The following is a 21,532-nucleotide window of genomic DNA, read 5'->3' as shown; positions in this document are numbered from 1 at the left end:
ACCCCCCGTCTTCTCCCGTGCCTCCGTTAATTAATTGATTTCTGTCCTGCAGCTTCCAAGGTAAATCAGTAGCATAAAAAAGCCTCGTGTAACGTGGTTTCACTTTCAAAGCTTCCACGGATCTATTCAGAACGTCTGATCATCAGAAACGCACCAACCCTGCAGCTCAGCAAGGTAAAAATCCCCCTCCCCACCCCGTTTCTCCCACTGGGTATGGCAGATTCTTCAGGAACCGACTGCTGAAGGTAAGCAAGTCTGGGTGGACCTTGTATAAATCGCATTCTCCCAAAGGCGCATACACTGGCCACGTTTGCCAAGACTGTCATGAGGGAATAGCATCACTCTCTGCCTTGGAGCAAAAGGCTTCTTGTTATTCTCACCTACATTTTGGAACAGCTGCCCCAAAACCTTGTCAGCATTCTGGCATTTTTTGTCCCATTACCCTTGCTCTCAAAAGCAAATGAACTGCTTCGACACACGCATGTGCCTTCAGCTTAGCGCAGACCCTGGCACGGAGTAACCCAGGCCAGAAAGTCGTAAAATTACAATCAAGAGAAGTGTATCTGATCAGACAACGCATTGTGCAAGAATGATTACGTCAGGTCTGGTAGCATAGCCCTAGATATGCCGTTGTAACTCACAAGAAAAGAAGGCTGAGGTCATGTAATCCTTTACTATTCAACTTCAAATATACAAATACACCAAATTTAAACCCAGCTCCTTAGGGAGAGTTACAGAAGACACTTGGCATGGAAATAAAAGCATCTGAGATCTTGTGTTAAAAACAACCTCCCTCCCAAGCCCACTCCTCCTGCAGACTGCCAGCCAGCCAGGTTGTCCCGGGGAGGGCGAAACATTCCCACCACCACGCTGAAGACTAACCACTGCCAGATAGAGACGGAGACCACGCACCTCACCCGGGGTTTATGATGACAAGATCCACTGCAGCTACAGAGCAGGGCAATGAATATTATTAGAAAGAGGAGGAGATCCTTCAAAAAACTGAAATAAATGCAAGAGGAAGATGACAGGAAAAAAAACCCATAAACTGCCAACCGTTTAACTATAAAACACAGTATGAAAGGCCAAAAAAAATACGATGAGATGACTTTTTACAGGCATAAAAGTTAATAATAAATCTTTTCTTCAAACACATCAAAAAGAGAAAGGGTGCCAAAGCCTGCCTCGGGTCAATTAGTGATGAAAGCGGAAATGAAAACTCAAAGAAACACAGGCTGTAGCACAGAAAACCATCATTCTACCTTACAAATCCCTGGTACCTGCACCGCTTGATTGCTGTACCTTTTTCCAGCCCCCTACACCCCAAAAGCCATGCAACAGAGTGACAGCTCCAGAACAGGGTGGGAAGTGGGGCCAAAGGTGCAATGGATGATCAATCAGACCACAGGAATAAATCACCAAGATGCTTCTAGTGTGCAAGGAGCCACTTTTGTCTCAGAACAGGAGCAGGTGAGAATTCAAACACTGCATGGTAGATGCTTGGCATGCATTTAAAGATAGTATTTATTTAAAGATAGGTTAAGTCTTCCGCCCACGACCAGCGACACTCACTGCTCGTATTCTAAACGCAGGGATACTCAACCTGTGACTGGACAGGCTCATGGCGGAAGTCTGGCAGCAAGCGAAAGGGGCCTTCAGGACACCTGGATCGCTTGCAGTTCATTAACTGGCTTGCTCCTAACCGTTATTTGTGCCCCGAGGAGATGCTCGATGACTTTTCAGGAAGAAAAATGACTGACTATAAAGCATGCAAATTTAATGATCATTTAAACAACAGTAAATCCTGAACCGTGACCCAAAAATAGCCAAGATAAAAGGAACTCTCTTTTGGTCTCTTCTGCCCTTGACGCTGCCTTCCAGGTTTCTTATGACCTATCCCCCACCTGCTCGGATCTGTCCAAGGGTGCCTCATTTTCACGGTTGCTTTTCACCGTTTCACTCTACCCTGGGCCCTTCCATTTTGCCTTGCTGAGCTTCCAGACCTCTTTTTCCTCTCACTCATAAAAGCTTCCTCCTCCATTTCCCAACGACTTACATAACAACATCCATCCTCCAAAAAAGTCACAATTCCCTAGGATTCTCTGCCAAAATTCAGGCAAACAAACCACAGTTGGAAGGGCTCCAACCTACATGCAGGAGAGTGGCCAGTGTCAGCCGTCTTCAATTCTGGTTTTCTAGACAACACAAAGCACACGCCCTAGAGCCCGAGAAAGCTACAGCGGTGGCTGCTTTAGAGTTCAATAAACTGATGCAGGGAATGGCAGAGCTTGCTATTAGAGCAATAGACATGATGAGGTGCTTCACTCCTACAGATAAATGCTGGTTGTATTTTGAAAACAACTGTGAGGAGAAAAAACAGAACCAAGGCTCCAACCCAAAGGTATTGTTTTCCACCTCAAGATGAAAATTGTGGTTTTCTGCATTATTCTCTACTTTCTCTAGGCTTTGCTGTTGCCTCTGCTGCTACTGGCCAGCCCAGCCCAGCAGGACATCAGATCTTTCCACCTTGGACACCACGGGAAGGCAAGTGCACTACCCTGATGTGCAAAGTTCAGCACCCGCCGAGCTAAATCTCGCTCCAGGGGACACTCGCTGACAACCTCGTGTACTTCAGGGATCTATTTTCGAAGCCACTGTCACAGATTTGGGCTGTTAAGAGATGTACCTCACTTCCTGCACACAGATTACGCAAACCGACCCACCAGCAACCTCCTCTCTTCCCTGCCACTCTGCCACGCAGTACGGGATGTGACTGGGAGCGTTCAGCCTGGCCTCTTCCCTCTGCTCAGAAGGAAGGGGCAGGTAGAGCCGCCTGCAGGGAAGAAAACCTGGTGATTCACCCCCCGAGAGGCTGGAAGCAGAAGAGGAAGAAAGGATGTGCTAAGAGACTCAAATATCTGTATCAGCTATCTCTGTAACATAATTCACCAGTTAGGTTTTACCAAAAGATATTATCAGTGACTGAAATGAAACTCCTTCATATTTGTATCTGACAAATACATTTTTGACATTTTCATTCTATGTGACAATTGTGATTATACAAGCATCACCGTGATAACTAGGCTAGTAAGTACTGTATTAATCTCTACAGCTCAAGGGAAAAACAGCAAGCGTAAACCATAGCCGGCACTAATAAAAATGTTTTAAGCCATTTTACAACTGTTGCTAAATCTCTACCTGATGTGGGCTTCAGCTTCTCATAAGCCATCCAGGACTGACAGAACAAACATGCACCGGTACATGCAGTTTATTTATTTAACCTATCTTTTGTAGGGGGATTCTGGCAGGCATTTAAGAAGAATCCACAGCATGAATAAAAATTACTTCCTTTTCTTCAGCTTGAAGAGATAAGCCCCACTCCAACAGATCTGTGTCTGCGGGCTTTCCCTCTCCTCTGCGGTTTCAGTGTCAGGTCACCCTCCTGGGTAAGGATGGGCAGGCATCATCCTTCCCAGCAGGGAACTACAGTTCTCCCAGAGTTCTGCTGCCTCAGATCCAGTGGAAAAGCAACAAGATATAACTGCTGACAGGAATAAAAAATAACCCTGTTTTCTGTGTGTGACTCACTCCTGCTTAACATACCGAGACACGGAGCAACTGAGCACGGATAGGGACGCAGAGGAGAAATCTTAGCGCAAAGACATCTTGCTTGTCGTTACAACACTCAGACGTGTCACAAGCCACAGTCCTCGTTTCCAACACACACAAGTGCCGCGCAGATAACTGCTTTAGCTGCACCGGCAGCACGACCTTTATTGTCTGGGACCCGCAAATAAAACAGGGATTTACCTTCGAGGTTCATGCCGGCTTGCAGACATTTCCGGTAGCGGCACGCCGGACAGTTTTTCCTCCGAATTTTGTCAATAATGCAGTCGTTCCTCCCCGCGCAGAGATAGTTGTGCTGCCCTGTGTTCAGAAAGGGAAATAAAATTGCCATAAGCTCCACAGTCAGAGGGGCAGATTCCTTCTTTCCGTAACACTGGGGTCGGGGGACTCAGTAACACCTTTACTGACCGCGCTTCATTTCTTGCAAAAGTAAGATCAGTACCCATAGCATTTCATCTATCTATACACCAAACAGATCTCTCATATTTAGACACCAAAGCCAATAGATGTAGCTAGAATCCCTCTTCTCTGCATGTTAACATCAGGCAAATTCTATTTTTAAAGCAACTTTTCTCAGAGCTATCTTCTACAGCATGCTTCCAATCTCCCCTCAGTTTCACAAGAGATGTAAATAACACTCATAGAATCATGGAATGGTTTGGGTGGGAAGGGACCTTAAAGACCATCTAGTTCCAACCCCCCTGCCATGGGCAGGGACACCTTCCACTAGCCCAGATTGCTCCAAGCCTCATCCAGCCTGGCCTTGGACACTTCCAGGGATGGGGCATCCACAGCTTCTCTGGGCAACCTGTCCCAGTGCTCCCCACCCTCTCCGGGAAGAATTTCTTCCTGATATCTAATCTAAACCTCCCCACTTTCAATTTAAACCCGTTACCCCTTGTCCTGTCACTACAGACCCTTGTAAAAAGTCCCCCCCAGCTTCCTTGTAGCCGCTTCAGGCACTGGAAGGGGCTATAAGGTCTCCCCAGATCCTTCTCTTCTCCAAGCTGGACAAGCCCAACTCTCTCAGCCTTTCATCATAGGAGAGGTGCTCCAGCTTCATAAACATAAATGTTAACATTTCTACAGATGCACAGCCACAGCTTCCATCATTTTGGAAGACATGAAACCTCCTTGTTTAGCTTGACAAGTCCTCCTTGTCTGAACTGGACAAACCATGTTCTCTGACATTTTTATGGATTCACCATAAAAGAACATTCACCACGTTCTCTGACATTTTTATGGATTCACCATTTTTATGGATTCACCGATTCAGAGCAAAATTGACCCTAGAAACATGGCAACTTGAGCTACAGACATTAAAATAACTGGGTTACTTAGCTGTTAAGAGCAGGGCAACTAAAGAGTAGCATCTACTCCTAATCATTTGAGTTGTATGGATAAATGTCTCAACTTCTTTAGAGAAAGGTATTACTAAAGGATGTATCCTTCTTCCAGATCAAGAAAGCTGTTTCTTCAGGGGGCAGAAAGCTGCAACCTGGGCTTTTCCACTATATTTCAGAGTCCTGAAAGCATAATATTGCAAGAAACAAAGGTATTTTCCAAGTACCAAGTTATTAATGACAGCATCTTCCACAGCAAAAGCTTGATTAAGGAATTTCTTTCAAGCCAGCTGTGAGAATTACGGGCACGCACAGTCTGTTGCTATGGCTATAGCCAACCTTCTCCTGTGAAGTATTTCTAGTGGCTATTCCAAGGAAGCCCTGAAGGTTTTTCTGAATGATCCTTCCTACCTTCTTCATCTGAAGAAGAGGAAGCCTTGATTAATGCTTGCGGTTAAGGTAACTCAGAAAACAGAGCCAGGATTCACACCAATACATATACAACACACAGGCAACACAAGGCCGACGAGTTTCTGTCGCCGCTGCCGTAGAACAGAGAGCAGAGCTTCAAGCCTCAAAGATGTGCAATGAGAGCATGGTTTCACACACCCAAATCAGACGCTTCAGGTTTAGTTCTTCCGGAGCTGTTCCACTTTCTTCCTAACAAAGAGCTTTATCTTCATGAAGGCACCGTTTGGTTTCCTGTATTTACGGCTTACCTATTCTTGCCTTTTTTAGGTGAAAGCTACGCTATTTGCACACACTACATTATATTAAAGCTGCCTTGTTGTGTGACCCTTTCGTGGAAGACTGAAGGGAAGTGGATGCCACCTTCCGCTTCGTGCCCGACTGCTGCCCCCAGGACACGGCACGCACGAAAGAACGCACTTCAGTTATCTCTGCTGCTCAAAACCCAGCGATACTCCACAAACGGTGCACGGGCAAAAGCTGGCAGTGAGCAAACGGAGAGGTTTCCAAGGGGATTTACAGCTGACGGGGCACCTGACAGAGGCCGGATGCTCTTCAACGTCGCAGCGCCCACAACAACTTGGTGCTGAATGAGCCTTGGCTCCTTTGAGCACACGGCATACAAAAACGTGAGAAGCTGCAGACAAAGGACTTTGGAAGATGGAATTTAAAATGCTGAAGCAGGACGATCTGGAGCACAGCAGGAGGCAGGGGTGTTGGGGAGGTGTGAGGACCTGAAGCAAGGCAAGGGAGAGGAGGTGGGAAGAGTGGTGCAGATCTGGGTTGGCAGCAGGGTGGGGGTAACGGGAGGTGAGGGCTGGTTCTGGGAGCAGAGAAACTGAATTGTGGGGGCTGTGAAGCACCATGAAAATAAGAACTAGAACAAGCTGCCGGTGGCCACCCTGGGTTCCTGAAGAAAGGCCCATTTGTGTGAGGAACTGCGTATAAATATACGGTTGCTGTTCCACCTTCACCCTTCCTCTGCTCCTCTAGTTCTCCTCTTTGCTGGAAGAAATACACTTTATATCGATTCTCTCGACACAGATACTTTGGGTTTCTGGGACCGTTTCCTTCACGGTACACAAGCGTGTAGACAAAGGTACAAGAAGGGTTTCAGGCTAAAGGCTGGATAAGCAATGTGCAGAGTCAGCTTAATCCACACACAAACAGGTGCCTGGCAGCTATTAACGCAAAGGATATTGCGGAAACAAATTCCTTTTCCACATGTTCCTAATGAGAAAGATGCCTATAAGAGGCAAAAGCAAGTTATTGGTTCCTTAAAGTCAACACTCAAGCTAACAGATACTGAAGAGCTCCTGAAAACATCCACAGTATCTGATCGGAAGGATTAAGGTTGGGGTAATCTGTGGAACAATAAAAATGAAAGACTTACTCAAGAGGTAAGTCTTGAGGAATTTATTGCAGTTTTTCAGCTACAAGCCTGCTCCCATTTTCAACATTAATGCAGTTGATACAAGATGCTGCAGGTCGCATCACTCACCAAAAGGAATTACTGTGTTGATTCCTTGGTGTGTCAATACTTCTGTGATTTGTTTAAGCTTGAGGATGGGCAAACCCATCGCTGTGACATACATCCAGCTGCCACATACTACTACGTCCGAGGGACATCCAGTGACCTCATTAAAGACACAGATGATTATTTGCTTCAAATGAAGAGCCTGGCTCCAAACGGGAGTGCAGCTCCAAACAGGACCAGCTGGGAGTCAGGAGAGCCCAGGCAGCTCAGTGCTTTGCACTTGAGCTCACACTGTCTCTTCCTCTATTTCAGAAACAGCCTCAGCTTCCCACAGCACTGACATCCGCTCCCCTTGTGACTGGCAAAAACTGCGAGATGAACTTTTCTGATCCCTCCAAGGGGCTTTGCATTTCCAAAGCTTCCTGTTGCATCCAGCAAGCTGGGACCTGGGAGAAAGCCTCTTGTGAAAGACTGAATGGTGGCTCATCTTTGTCAAAGCAGCCTTCCTTCTTCTCCAGTGAAACCCGACTTGCAGAAATGGTAGCAGGGAATTATAGCCTGATTCACTCCAAAGTACCCAGCAACGACTCCAGGAAGGTGGCACAGGGCAAGAAACCCCGTGAGGTTTAACTAAGAGCGGAGGAACAGAGGAATCGCCATCCTCCCAGAGACACCAAGAATAAACTTCCCTGCATCTCCCTGATACTTAAGAGTCCTACCTGCAGCCCAGTTCGCTACAAACCAGCTACTTATGCCGCCCCAAAATCACAGATTCTGCTGTACACGCTACAGAGTCACGTGCAGTTTTCCACCATCTGTTTTCCCGAATGATTTTCTTCCTGCGATGGAAGAAATCTCCATGACCCATAACCACACACATGATCCTGTTCCTCAGCTGCTCCTGCAAATAACACACGTGGACACGTGTGTACTTTAACCAATACTGCTAGATATTAAGATCTTGTTAAACTATCATAGCCTCGCACCCAACAGATTTGTCAAGTTTCACACGTGGTTTTATATACAGACCAGCTCACGTTAAGCTTCAAAATCACAAGCTTTACAAGTCTAATGCACACAGACCAATATCTATATATAAATAGGACAAATAAACAAAAACAACAGTGAAAGAAAACAAAAGAAACAAAACGCCAAGACAACAATGCATCCTTTTACACCGTGAGTGAATGGGAGCATTTTATAGCTGTAAATGGAATCTCTGCTTCAGATAACACACCATTACCAGTGCTATTTACTATGAGAAGATCAGCGATATGTGAATATGAGCTGAACATGAGTCAGCGTGTGCCCGGGTGGCCAAGAAGGCCAACGGCATCCTGGCCTGTGTCAGGAACAGTGTGGCCAGCAGGAGCAGGGAAGGGATTGTGCCCCTGCACTGGGCACTGCTGAGTCTGCACCTCAACTGCTGTGTTCAGCTTTGGGCCCCTCACTCCAAGAAGGACATAATGATGCTGGAGCGTGTCCGGAGAAGGGCGACAAAGCTGGGGAAGGGTCTGGAGAACAAGTCTGATGAGGAGCGGCTGAGGGAGCTGGGGGTGTTCAGCCTAGAGAAGAGGAGGCTCAGGGGGGACCTTATACCTCCCTACAGCTCCCTGAAAGGAGGGTGCAGGGAGGCAGGTGCTGGCCTGTTCTCCCGGGTAACTGGTGACAGGACAAGAGGAAACGGCCTCAAGTTGCATCAGGGGAAGTTTAGGTTAGATATTAGGAAAAACTTCTTTACTGAAAGAGTGGTCAGGCACTGGAAGAGGCTGCCCAGGGGACTGGGGGAGTCACCATCCCTGGAGGGGTTCAAGGAGCACGTAGATGTGGCACTTGAGGACATGGTCTCGTGGGTATGGAGTGTTGAACTGATGGTTGGACCAGATGATCTTATAGATCTTTTCCAACCTTAGTGATTCTTTGATATAATGGATGGGATTTTCTAGTAGGACTCTAGAAAAAACATGCATTCCAGTAGGATCACACGGACTGGTTTTGAATGTGGACAGTATGTACGTGGCTTTTATATTTTCAGACAGCAGGTTCATCGGAACATGCCTTACCTTCCACAGCTCTCTTGAAGAACACTTTGCAGCTGCCACAAGTAAGAACCCCGTAATGACACCCAGAAGCTTCATCAGAGCAAACAAGACAAAGCTTGGGAGGTGGTCCCGTAGTCGCCGAGGTGGTGGATGGAGAAGAGCTTACATCCGATCTCATTCCAGGGCTATGAGAAAGCAGAAAACCACCTTTAATTAAGAGCTATGGGATACTGGCAAACAAAACATTCACGACTGCAAGACACAGATTGCCCTTGTCCTCAACCCCTACAGCTCTGCCCGCGAAAGTTCACTAGAGGCTGAAACAGTTAAACAACCAATTAAGTAACGCTGTATGGGTTTTTCACGGCCTACTTGACCAGGTCAAGATTACGTCCCCGGCAAATCTCTGAAGCCAGATTTCTTGCACAATTATCCTAGCCTTTAAAATAGACCCTTAAATCACGTTATCATTCCATACTGTTTCCATTACTGTCACATTCCCTGCAGTCCGCACTGAGACCTGCAAGAGCTCCCTTTCCAGTACCACCACAGGTCATACTGGGACACTGGAATATTGGGATACTGGAAGCTGTGCTAACTAAGCCACATATTTATACATATTTACAGTAACTAATGACCATTTCACCCAGTGTTTTAGGAGAGTATCTATCCCCAATTTCAGCATCAGGTTTTCATATGTAAACATACAGGCTGCCTACAAGGGAAGGGTTAGTTCTTCACCAAAAATGAAAGTGCTGGAATAAAGAACATTCTCCCGCAGTCCCCTCCCAGGTGCTTCTACTCCCTGAAGCAGCAGTGGTTGTGCCAAAGTGCAGGAGCTGATCTTGCCCAGCACGTGTGAACAAGCCAGCCCAAACCTGACGTGGTGCCTGCGGAAGGCTGCCCACACCCCCCGGAGAATGCCTACGTGGCTGAGCTGATTTTCACAGTTTTAAACTTTAACAAGGCAATTTCTATACTGTATGTTTAACTTAGAATCTTCTGTGAAAACCCCTTTGTCCAATGGGGCTCCAGCTGCTTTCCCGGTGACACTAGAAAATCACCTGGTTTGTAGGACACTGGTGCCATTACCCGGAAACTCTCGGAGCATCCTCGCTCCCTAAGGTGAGCTTAACAGTCGTATGGGGGCTGGCTTTGGCGTGGAAAATTACTTTTCCTCTCCTCAGGAAAGCCTGACCAAATTAGGTCACACGTTTTAAAAAATGACATAGTTCTCAGTCACAAACCCCTTAAAATTCCAGACCAAATTAAAACATTCCCAACACCCGGGAGACTTTATATCCGAGCAGGTATCCTCCCAGTGCCCCATCCCCAGGCAGCAACTGAGAAATGGCCCTTCCTCTCATTCCAAGGACTTTTGCTGTTGCGCTTGCTTGTACTGGCTGCGAGAATTGGGCTTGTTCAGCCTGGAGAAGAGGAGGCTCCAAGGAGACCTCATTGCAGCTTTCCAGTATCTGAAGGGGCTACAAGGGTACTGGGAGGGGACTTTTTACAAGAGCCTGTAGTGACAGGACAAGGGGGAATGGGTATAAATTGAAATCAGGGAGGGTTAGATTAGATGTCAGGAAGAAATTCTTCACAGAGAGGGTGGGGAGGCACTGGGACAGGTTGCCCAGAGAAGCTGTGGATGCCTCATCCCTGGATGTCTTCAAGGCCAGGCTGGATGAGGCTTTGAGCAACCTGGTCTAGTGGAAGGGGTCCCTGCCCATGGCAGGGGGGTTGGACCTAGATGATCTTTAAGGTCCCTTCCAACCCAAACCATTCTGTGATTCTATAATTCTACTGGGAGGGAGTTAGGGAAGAAAAGCAGACACAAGGAGTGGGAATTCCACCACTCCAGTACAGAGGGGTAACAGTCAAACCAGGATTAACATGTCAGTGAAGCCACACTGACGGATGTGCCAGGGCTAAACAGGAGTCAGTGCAGGCACACATAGACCCGTCTTAAAAACAGAGCCTGTGACGAGCAGGGGAGAAGGTGACCTGTATTGAGGCTAGAGCAGAGAGGGCAGAGCAGAAAAGCCAAACCCAGATGAGACCATAGCAACAGCTCGAACCCGCTGGAATAGCCGTGGGAAGAATAGCAGCGGAACAAGGGTGGGCGAAGGCTTCCATAGGGAAGGCTAGCAGCGGGAATGGAGTAGAGTGAGTCAACCTTAAGGAAAGAGGGAAGAAAAAAGCCCACCCAGGAAAGAACACCTCTTTCCAGAACTTGGGAAAGAACTCAAACATCTGTGAAACGCTGCAACGCTCCTACTCTATTACTGCACGAAGAGGCTGGCAGCCATCGTTACCTGGTCTGTCAACTCAAGTGGCCATCACCAGTCGGCTGCAACCCTGTTTACGATCCATACGATGGCTTTTCTGTGTTTTCTAATTGATTTGGCTTCTTTTAAAGAGCAGAAAGCTGTATGAAAGCGCTAAGGTTGCACAATCCAGCACTCAACATCCAAGTAATGGCAGAATGTAATTCAAGCCAGTTACATTTATTTGATGTCCTTACAAACACACATCTTTAATTACACACTCATCCTAATTTCTACGCAGCACGCCTGCCTTCCTCAGTGCAGAGGCTCTCTAGGAATGAATACTGTAAAGAAGGAAGCTGCCATTCGCTTGGCCCCATCTCCTCCACGGAGGAAATCGGCTGATAGATGCCAATGGCTATGGGTTTGCAGGAAAAAACCTCATGGTTAAGGAAGATGAGGATTCAGATCTGCTTCTGCAGGGAAGGAGACCCAGTCGTGGGGCAGGGAAGGAATTGGTGGCCACGTTCCACACGGACTGTGGGCATGTTGCCCATTTTGGATGCTCCTGCTTTTCACAGCACATCTCGGGTTTGTCCGTACTTGGAGGAGCCCTCGGGCTGTCCCCGCAGCACGGCACAGACCACCACCGCGGCGGGGCAGGTCGCTGAGCCGGCTGCCCCTGCGCACGGTGCCTCCAGGCTCCGGGTCTCCTTCGCTCCGGCTGCTGCTCCACTGGGATTCCAGAGGGAGCCCCAGGCTTGGGAACCCACACTTGCTTCTTTGCTCCCTCACCGCTTTCCTGCCCAATTAGACAAATAATTCTGACTGCAAAGCTCTGCTTCCTTTCCCATGACACATGTAATACTTTCTTCTGCTGTTTGGGCTGGGTTTTGGGGATTTTGTCTTGGTGGTGTTTTTTTTTCTTTTCCCTCCCCCAGCTTACTGATCAACTTGGAAAAAGAAATTGAATTCTTTCTCCACTTTGTAGTGTCACATGCAAAACCAAAACAGCAACACTTACCTCATAACCCTCCCCACCCCCCCAATAAAACCAGCAATTGCTGGCCAGTGACAAGCTACCGACAGGTTCCTTATTTTCTCTAAGGTTTTAGACCCAGCAGCTCCTTTTCTTACATTAAAAAGCTCAAGATTAAACATTCAAATATAGACTGAGAGTCTGTGATTTTGAGGAAGGAATATATAACTTAAGTTCATGAAAATGATTAAAACCAGAAAAAGATGGAATCCTCTTTCTATGCGTACTTTTGAAGACAGCTAATCTAGATACAAAAATTCCATTCTTTACACCTTATGAATTTCTGACAAAAGCATTTTTAAGGAAAATTCATCAGCTGTCACAGAAACTATGGCAGCGCCAAACATATTCCACTGAAACTTTTCCATCACCTTTAATTTTTAAACAGGGCTCATTTTCTGTACCAGCACCATCGACAGTGTAACATGAGAAAGAAAACAGATGATATGACTTACAAAACTAAAAATAAATTATTACATTGATTAATAAAGCAGTAGCCAGCAATCTAATCTGGGCTCCTGGCATATCTCTTCAAACCTGGCTATATCAGATAAGGCCAATATTTACTAACTGTGTGGAGAGCTGCCAGACACTGACAGCCCCCTGGTTGTGTACAACACAATTTTGCTTGCCCGAAACATGGAGAACAGGAAGGGTTACAGCGCATCAGGACTCCTGCAAGAGCTACAGCAAACAGGTTTGAGGTTTGATATAAATTTTTTACACCTGTAAAGTTACATGTAGAAAAAGACAAACAACCACTTCCTAAGGAAGAGGTGAAGGAGGGAAGTTACACTCAGAGATAATACAATAATAAAGTTACCTTTCAGTCATTTGCAGACATGTTTTTAAACTCAGCAAAAACCTAATAAACTATGATTCTTATCTAAACAAAAGAAAGAGTCGAGGAGTGCAGATGAGAGAGGAAAACACAAATCCAGATTTTAAGGGTTCCAAGTTCATAAACCTTTAATTAAACTTTATTTTGGGAGGCAAGGTGGTATTTGTTTAGGGGTACCAAGCTCCATCCCCGTGTTCTTTCAGAAACTGGTTATATATAGCTTTATTTGTTTGTATAGATGCAATTTTTGTTTCCAGACAAGGAAACGTGGGGGGGTAAAATGGAAAGAGAAGATGCAGCTACAGCACCGAGCTCTGCAGAAATGAAGCTGTTTAACCACAGCCATGCCCGTGTTAATCATTTACCAGAGGTTTTCAAACCAGGCTCAAGGTTCAAGCTTCATTAAAGCCGGGAGCGGTAAGGTCTGCGGCGGTGGGAAGTTCTCCCTTGCCAGGGTCCCCACCGCCGTGGGTCACGGCGTCCCGCCGGGGGCCGGCTGAGTCAGCCGCCCCCCCGCCACGCGAGGTCAGCCAGGCCGGGAGATCAGATACGGGTGACCAGCCACCCGGCTCTGTCACCAGCTATACACATCTGACAAAGATGGGACTCTGCTGAAGGGAACTCCCTCCAGTGTTCTCCTTCCTTACTGAAGGAATCAGTCGCTTTTTCCTCATTTTCCTAACTTTACAGGGAATACAGAGCCTCCCCGGCACAGCCCGGGGCGTGCTCGCTCCCACGCACCCAGTCTGACAACACTAGGGCATTATTTAAAAAATATGCTACTTTCCTGTTACCTTATTACATGAAAAAAACATCCAGTGAGATGATGAAGAGACGAACCCTTTCAGGAACTAATTAGTCACAGTCTACAACCCGCGACTCTTCAGCACGTGAAAGCTTCAGGTGACCAGCCTTGATCACATTCTGCCCGAACCGTGCCCAGCACAGTTCTGCTGAGGGGTCAATTCTCCTTAAAAAATGCGAATTAAATTAGCACCAGTAGCCAGTTACAGACGTACAAGGTGAACGGAACTTGCTTAGCAGTTGAAAAATTGCATTTAAGGCTGCCCACTACAGAAGAGGGGAAGGAGCATCTCAGGGAACCCGCGGAGTGCTGGGCAAAGCAGCAGCCGTCACCTTGCCCACCTTCACCTTTCGAAAAAGTCTACCCTGAAGAAAAGTTCAGGGGAAACGCATAATGCAAGGGTTTTTTTCAGTCATACGGACAACTAAGGCATTCCCTGGTGCCCTCCTAAGTTACAAAACCAGGACACTTGCAACTGGCTCCTAAAAACCTGAAAGAAAACGCTATTCATGCCCAACTGCCAACTCCATGGAAAGAAATGGATGCAATATGTCTCGGTGGGAAGAAACAGCACAAAATGTGACTATTACTGAGGTTTAAAGCGGGTTACAAACACCGTTCATTCGGCTCCCACTTCCATGGCTTCACAAACACGAGCCGCGTTCGCCCTGCGTGACACTGCGCACCCTAAAGCCTTGGTCCTCCGGCGAAGTCACCCCAGTGTTGAACTAGCACGGTCTTAAAAGCCAGTCACTTCTCGGTTTAAGTCGTATCACCAAACGAGCAGTCAAGAAACGATTTTCAATGTCATTGCCATCAGGGCCTCATTCTTATCTTCCAGCAACGAGAGCAATGTAAACACTCAGCTGCATTCACCCACTGATTACATTTTTTCAATTGCTTGCTTGTTTCTTTATTAACTAGAGAAACTACTAATTATTTTTTTACACCCTCTTAGGCAGGCAAGTAGTTTTCAGTTCAAGCAGGGAAAAAATTAATACAAGGTTATTGACACTGGACTTTTCATTACAGCGTTAAACTCAAAGTGTATTGTCAATTGAAAATCATTTCAAACACGCATTTTGCTGGAGCTTGAACCAGCAGTTACGATGGCCCCTTCGGTCTCTCGTAAGATGCTCGCTTCAGGTTAGTTGCTAAGAGCCAGCGTTTTGCCCCCAGCTACCTGCAGACGAGCAGAGATGCAGCCGGCCTTCGGTCCGGCTGGCACCGCCGAGGCTGTGCACGGGCATCCAACACACAGCGACGTACCCGAAGTCACCGGTGTCCTGGGGTGCCGACTCAAACACTCCTACTGACCGCACGAAACCCCCGCAAACCAGCCAGCCCTCCCAATAGCCTCATAGGTGGTTCTCTTTCCCATTCTATGCTTAAAGGGGCTGCTCTTCATCAGAGCCGTGTCGCCAGCAACGCCCTAATAAACAAAAAGTGGGATTACAGCATTTAGCCGCGAATCAAAGCGGCCAGCAGCAGTGTTTTACAGCCCGCCCGAAAGCCAAGATGATTAACGCCATTTCCGTTATCACGCACCCAGATAAATGCCGTATCATGACTTGATAAACCAGGAAACCAGATTCTGAACTAACGGTCTAGTGTCGTGCACGGCCGGAGCGGGACCAAGATAACGCCAACACGAGGAACGGGTCACCCGGGAAAGCCACGGCCGAATTCACCTCAGTGCTGGATACAGAAAGGTGCTGGTTTACAATCTTACAAGGACACCATCTCTGCGTCGGGATAAACCGCATCCCTAACTTACGGCGGAGCGCGGGGATTCTGATTCACAGGGAAGTTTAAAACAGGAGACGTGACCTGAAGCAGCGAAGCCCCATCGTCACCCCCTCCACCCACCCACCAAGGCACGCTCTGCATCCCTCCAAGGCACCCAGAGCACCGCAGGATTCGCCACTTTGCACGAGGCCACCACGGACGTTCCTGCGCGTCTCCAGCAACTCGGGTACGTGACAAGGGCATTGAGCACAGTGCCCCGGCCGAGTTCCAAACAAAACGCTGCCTTCGGTTCACACCAAGCAAAGGCTTTATGTAGACCTGTTGGCAAAAGTTTGATGTATAAAAATACACTGACTATGGGCAAAAAAAAATTCTAATTAAATTGGAATGGATCCCTTTCATGCCAGGATTGTACAGAACCAGTCAAACCCTGGTACTGGCAGGGTTTTGATCCCTGCACAGTCCAGGGGTCTTAAGAAGCACCTGAACTGCAAACCTAAGCTCTGTTCTCCGCAAGCATGTGAAGAAACAGTGATTTATTAGGAACCCCAGTACCTACCAGCTTTGAACGTGCAGAAGTGCTGCCTTCTCCCACGGCTACCCCAAGCCTCAACGCCCCAGGGCTCTCCGGGAAGAGCAACAGCGGCACAGGCACTGCTGAGACGGCAGCTGCTGGAGCAGGGACACGCGTGCACGCCCCGGCAAGGGACACGCGTGCACGCCCCAGCAAGGCCTGCTGCTCCGGAGAAGCGGCCATCGTGATGACGAGCGTTCAGCGGAGCTTGGATGACAATAGGCGCTCTCTCCACAGCTTTGCAGGGAGCGTGTCTTCCGCCATCAGGGACTACCGTTCAGCCGCTTCGTGTCTCATGAACGAGACTCTACCAACTACGAACGCGCCCCGAGAGCAAGGGCAGGTAGCGGTGTCACACTGACAGAACAGTAACGTGCAGAGATTCCCGCCATGTTAAGCACCGCGGGCTTCCCGCGGGCACCGGGCCCTCTTCCCCTTTCCCAGTCCGTACGACACTCATTCGCAGCCCCGAGGACGAGTGTCTGACCGCAGGCGACGCGGCAGCGTCCGCTGTCCCCAGGCCAGCGCCGGGTGGGCTCAGGGGTGCCGTTGGCACGGAAGGCACCCCCGCTCCCCGCTCCGAAATGGCGGCCGCTACCATTTTAGAGCTCGCGGAGGAGCGAGAGAGAAACACTAACGCAAGCGAGCGACAACGCCACTTTTTTTTTTCTCCCCCCCCGTTTGGATACTCTCCAGAACGTAAAGGTTTCAAGGGCACAGGCAGAGCTTTCTTGGAATGGATAAATGGTAATTGATGTTGCAGCTGCAACCTTAGCCGGAGCTCTCGGGATTTCAAATGTACTACAGCCCTCAAGTATTTACGACCAGAATATGATAATTAAATTATATGTTCTAAACTTTTACATTTATTACAGCGCTCCGGTAACGCAGCCAAGATGCCGTACCTTCAAGGGTAGGGCTTCATTTCGATAGGAACCAGTTGATGCCTGTTTTCCCAAAGGGCTTTTGTTTGCTGGGGTCTTGTTATTTGGGGTTTTTTCAATTCGCTGTGCATCCTCGCTTCCTTAAATATAAGGGGCAGGAAAATAACTCCTAAGACAGAAGCCAGAACCTTTAAACTCTTCACATACAAGTACAAAATCATCTCACCCTTGGCCATGCTCATTCTTTACGCTCTGCTGGATAACCAAACATGCATTTGACCTACATATAATTTTACAGAGGGGTTGGGGATCACCTGAAAGGGTGACTTCCAGGAAGTCAGTGATGCTCTATGTGCGTCTACAAGCTAAGGTGCAAGGAGAGCCCACCTAGGAAGGCTGCAAGGCTAATGCCCTCGGTAGACTAAAGCTCCAAAATCCAATCAGAATTGGGGTTTTGGGGCTCTTTTTTCCATTTTAAGCACAATACATGAAGCTGTTCCTAGTCCATCCAGCCTCTGAAGGCAGCCAGCACCGTTTCCGACCCCAGCAGCTACAGAGGTTGTTTCACCTGTGTGACACTTTCTTGGAAGCAGTTTTTTAGTTTTCACACTAACCAAAAGCCAATGTACCCCCCCAAATATATTATCTTACGCCCTTTAGCACACTAATTCCACCTGCTAGCAGACCGAATTCGACAAGCAGCAGCTCTTGCGCAGAGACATCCTGTCACTATTAGACAGACCCACGAGCTCATCTCAGTCACGCTGCAGCTCATCCTATATAGTCAGCACACCTCGGACAAGTATTTTACCCCTTATTACAGCACCGTTATTAACGCGGTATCAGAGGAACCCAAGCTAAAATATTAGCCAGGATTTGTTCCATTAATGACCTCAGTGTGAGTGGTGTGCGTTGCTCTGGTGTGAATGCTGGTGTCACTCCCAGGACTGCGGTCGCAGGCTGCCAAAATGATGCTGTTAGGAAAGAAGGCAAGAGACATCTGGAAAGCTGCCTCGAACGTAGATGGAAAACTATTAATGGTACTGTAAGAAATTCAGTGAAAGATTAAACTGCAGCAGTCACAGAACAGGTATGTTAAAAGCTGCAGGACAACACTTGCATAGTCAAATTAAGTCATAAAGCTATAAATACATTCAAAGTGATAATTAGAAAATTAATTTCTGCTATTTGAGGGGGAAAAAAAATAAATCACGACTCTTCTGCTGCCAGTACAACCCTCTAACACTAGTCCAGACCCTGACTGTCATGGACACATACACGGACTTACTCACCACAGGCTGTGCCTTTATCAGCACTGTGTAACCGATTTCTGCTCTGCTGGAAACCAAACCAAACAACCAGCACCCCCCAAACAAACAAACAAACATCAATAAACACGACTCAAGTAGAAACAAAACCTTAACTCTGAGGAGGAGGAGGAATGGGAGCAGGGAGAGATGGAAATAGGGCAAGAAAAGCAGAAAGGAATGTTTCTTCCTTAATGCTTCCTCCAGACCTTGAAGGAAGCGCTGTTGGAAAGCGGAACTGGTAATAGAAGGAAGTCAAGATGGGAAATTCCTCAGTGCACAAACTCCATTTCCCTGCTGCTCTGTACAAGGCCTTGCACGATGCGTCTTCGCCCCGGCACAGGCCGTCACACGCGTTTGTCACTGGAACCAATACCGTAGGCGGCGGAGCGGTTCTCGTGGAGCGTTCACCAACGTGCTGCGCACCGGGCGCTGCTTCAGTGGAAACACGCGGAGAAGAGGGACGGGGATGGATGCCAATTGTAGGGTTTGGCCTCTGTCCATTTGATGCGGATCCAGGATGACTCGGTTGACTGTTGAGTCATAGGTTGGGTCAATTGACATTATTTTACATTTGACTAGTTATTGTTCTTTAAACTTTGAACAGGAGTCCAGAAGCTCAAAAACACACCAGTGAACCAAAAAGGGCCCAAAGCCGAGTTTAAACAAGATTCTCAAGGAAGAAAAATACTCTCCTTAAATGCCACCTGCTTTGAGCAGAGCTAGGTAAAATCCCAACCCTATTTCCCAGTTAAAAAATGCCTGTTCTATTGCCAAACACCTGTAAAATCAGTATTAACTTCAAAATTACTGATGAAGTTCTGAGATGCCCTCCTCCTCCTGTTAACACAAAGGTGGGAAGAAGCAGCAAACCTTTTCCCCTCCCAAAGGAATAAATCAGTGGATGAATACTGTATTTTTAACAGACAAAACAGCAAAATATTCCCGAAATATCAGCCAGTCAACATGCATGCTGTTAACTCGCTTCAGCCAGTAGTCCACCTAACTTAAAGACCAGGAAGTTGCCGAATGACAACTCCACCACCTCTCTGAGCCTGTTCAGGGCTCTGCTACCCTCACAGGGAAGAAGGGTTTCCTCACGTTCAGGCTGAACCTTCTGTTTCCAGTTTATGGCCACCGCCCCCAGTCCTGTCACTGGACACCACTGAGAAGAGCCTGGCCCCATCCTACTGACACCCACCCTTAAGGTATTGATAAGCACTGATAAGATCCCCCCTCAGCCTCCTCTTCTCCGGCTGAACAGACCCAGCTCTCCCAGCCTTTCCTCATGTGGAAGGTGCTCCAGGCCCTTCATCATCTTCGTGGCGCTGCGCTGGACCCTCTCCAGTAGCTCCTTGTCCTCCTTGATCTGAGGAGCCCAAAACTGGACACAGCACTCCAGGTGAGGTCTCACCAGCACAGAGTGTCTTTGATGCCCTGAGTAACACCATTTCATTTCATTCCAAGTGACTCTGACACACTTCATCCAACGAATATAGACAAAACCCCTCTTCCCCACACATGACCAGGAAGAAAAGCCTGTAGCAAGGTTGCTTATCGACACAAAACCAGCCACCTGAACTCGTGCAAGATTTCAGAAGGATGAGCACCAAGTAGGACCATAACCTGGAAGAGGCGTCTAGCAACTGCACAGTTTTCACCGCGCGCTTTAGCCGGCTTTGTTGAGTATCTAGCAGAGTGCTATAATGACTTTTGTCAACACTTCAGCCATTAGTTTCTGCTGTAACACGCATAGGCAACAGGTTATTATCTGCTTTTATTTCCACTTGGCATCCACGTCCCACACTCAAGATTATCAAGATGTTTCATCACATCCCTCTTGCTGCATATTCCTGAGCTTCACACCTCTTGGTGCACCCCCCACTACTTTTCATTTTGCCTTCTTTCTCCTGGATTTCACATATTATTTTACCCGCACTCTTCTGCCTCCCCCCCTCTCCCCCTCCCTGTGAGATGAAGGAAGCTCTAGTCCTTCCTTGCTGAACCTCACAGGGTTTCCTGGCCACATTGTTCATCTCTGCCTCTTTGTATATTTTCTCTTCCTGAGCAGCACTGGGAACCCCTCCCGATTCCAACTCCATCTGTAAACTTCATTAGCAGGCTGTTTACCCCCCTCACACAACGATGGCGAAGGTGGCCCGCCCGATAACCCTCGAGGCTCACACACCTACCTCCACAGCACCTCTTGGTTCCCAGAGCACCTCGCGTGCCGCCCGGGTATTGCGGGTTTGAAACAGCGGCGATGCCAACGTTCTTTCAGAAAAAGATGAAAAACCTCACTGGTGGGAAACAACCTTTTCCCTTCCTGAATCTCAGTGTTCATTACAACTAGACATGCTCTTCTAAGGGTCCTGATGGCATTACAAATCTTTTACAGCCCATCGCTGTCTATCATCACCTTTCAGTACCTTACGCTACTTGGTCACTCAGCTTTGCCAGTAGAATAGATCATGATGCCCCAAAAAAGATTTTAACTGACTGCAATTAACTATGGTCACTGCTCACAATTTACTTAGTGTAGTGTCTGTCGTATTCACATCTGCAACAAGTTTTTAAGTCACTGCTCTCCAGTTTGCAGTGTGTGTTCCAGTAAGTATTGTAGAATTCCTCATGGAAAAAAACAGAAAGCTGTTTAATACTGAAAGATGGTAAAAGGCAGAATTCCTTGCATAATGATTTTAGAAGAGGATAGAGATCATTCCACTCACCACCCGAAAGAACGGGGTGTTTAACTCAAGTTTAGAGGCTATGTATTACCCACTACGTCCTTCCTACCCTGCAAAAGTGTAATTACAAAGGCTACTGATAAACCAGGTATTTAATTAGTTTCTTGTATTTTTCATGAAACCAAACAATATAAAAATACCAAAATACTGCTTTTGAGCTGCAGCTAGGAAGAATTTCAAAGCACAGAGGATGCTGTAAGAACCTGAAAAGAGCATACATGGGACAAAAATCTGGTAAAGCCAAGTCACAGGATAGGGAGGGGAAAAATGAAGGAAAAAACCAAAAAAAATATCTGCCAATTCCTTCAAACATTCCCGTTGCCTGTCAGATGAACACTCAATCAATCAATCCTACCTTTTGA

General features: G+C 47.4%; 1 protein-coding gene across 2 annotated transcripts in view; it reads right to left on the bottom strand.

The window, feature by feature from the left end:
- The window catches only part of NR3C1 (nuclear receptor subfamily 3, group C, member 1 (glucocorticoid receptor)), a 62,576-nt gene that overhangs the window by 14,495 nt on the left and 26,549 nt on the right, over positions 1–21,532 (bottom strand). Inside the window, exons 2-3 of one of the 2 annotated variants that reach the window (XM_010156262.1) lie at positions 8,979–9,142; positions 3,811–3,927 (exon numbers count right to left, since the gene is read on the bottom strand). In XM_010156262.1, the coding sequence (XP_010154564.1) occupies positions 3,811–3,927; positions 8,979–9,142 (281 nt within the window). Of the gene's footprint in view, positions 1–3,810; positions 3,928–8,969; positions 9,143–21,532 lie in introns of both variants that reach the window. The other variant, XM_010156263.1, reaches the window with a different exon arrangement.

Source organism: Eurypyga helias, unplaced genomic scaffold, assembly GCF_000690775.1.
Source record: "Eurypyga helias isolate BGI_N326 unplaced genomic scaffold, ASM69077v1 scaffold24147, whole genome shotgun sequence".
In the NCBI taxonomy this organism is placed as follows: domain Eukaryota; kingdom Metazoa; phylum Chordata; class Aves; order Eurypygiformes; family Eurypygidae; genus Eurypyga; species Eurypyga helias.
Note: the sequence above shows the minus strand (reverse complement) of the source record. Positions and strands in the feature narration are given on the sequence as shown.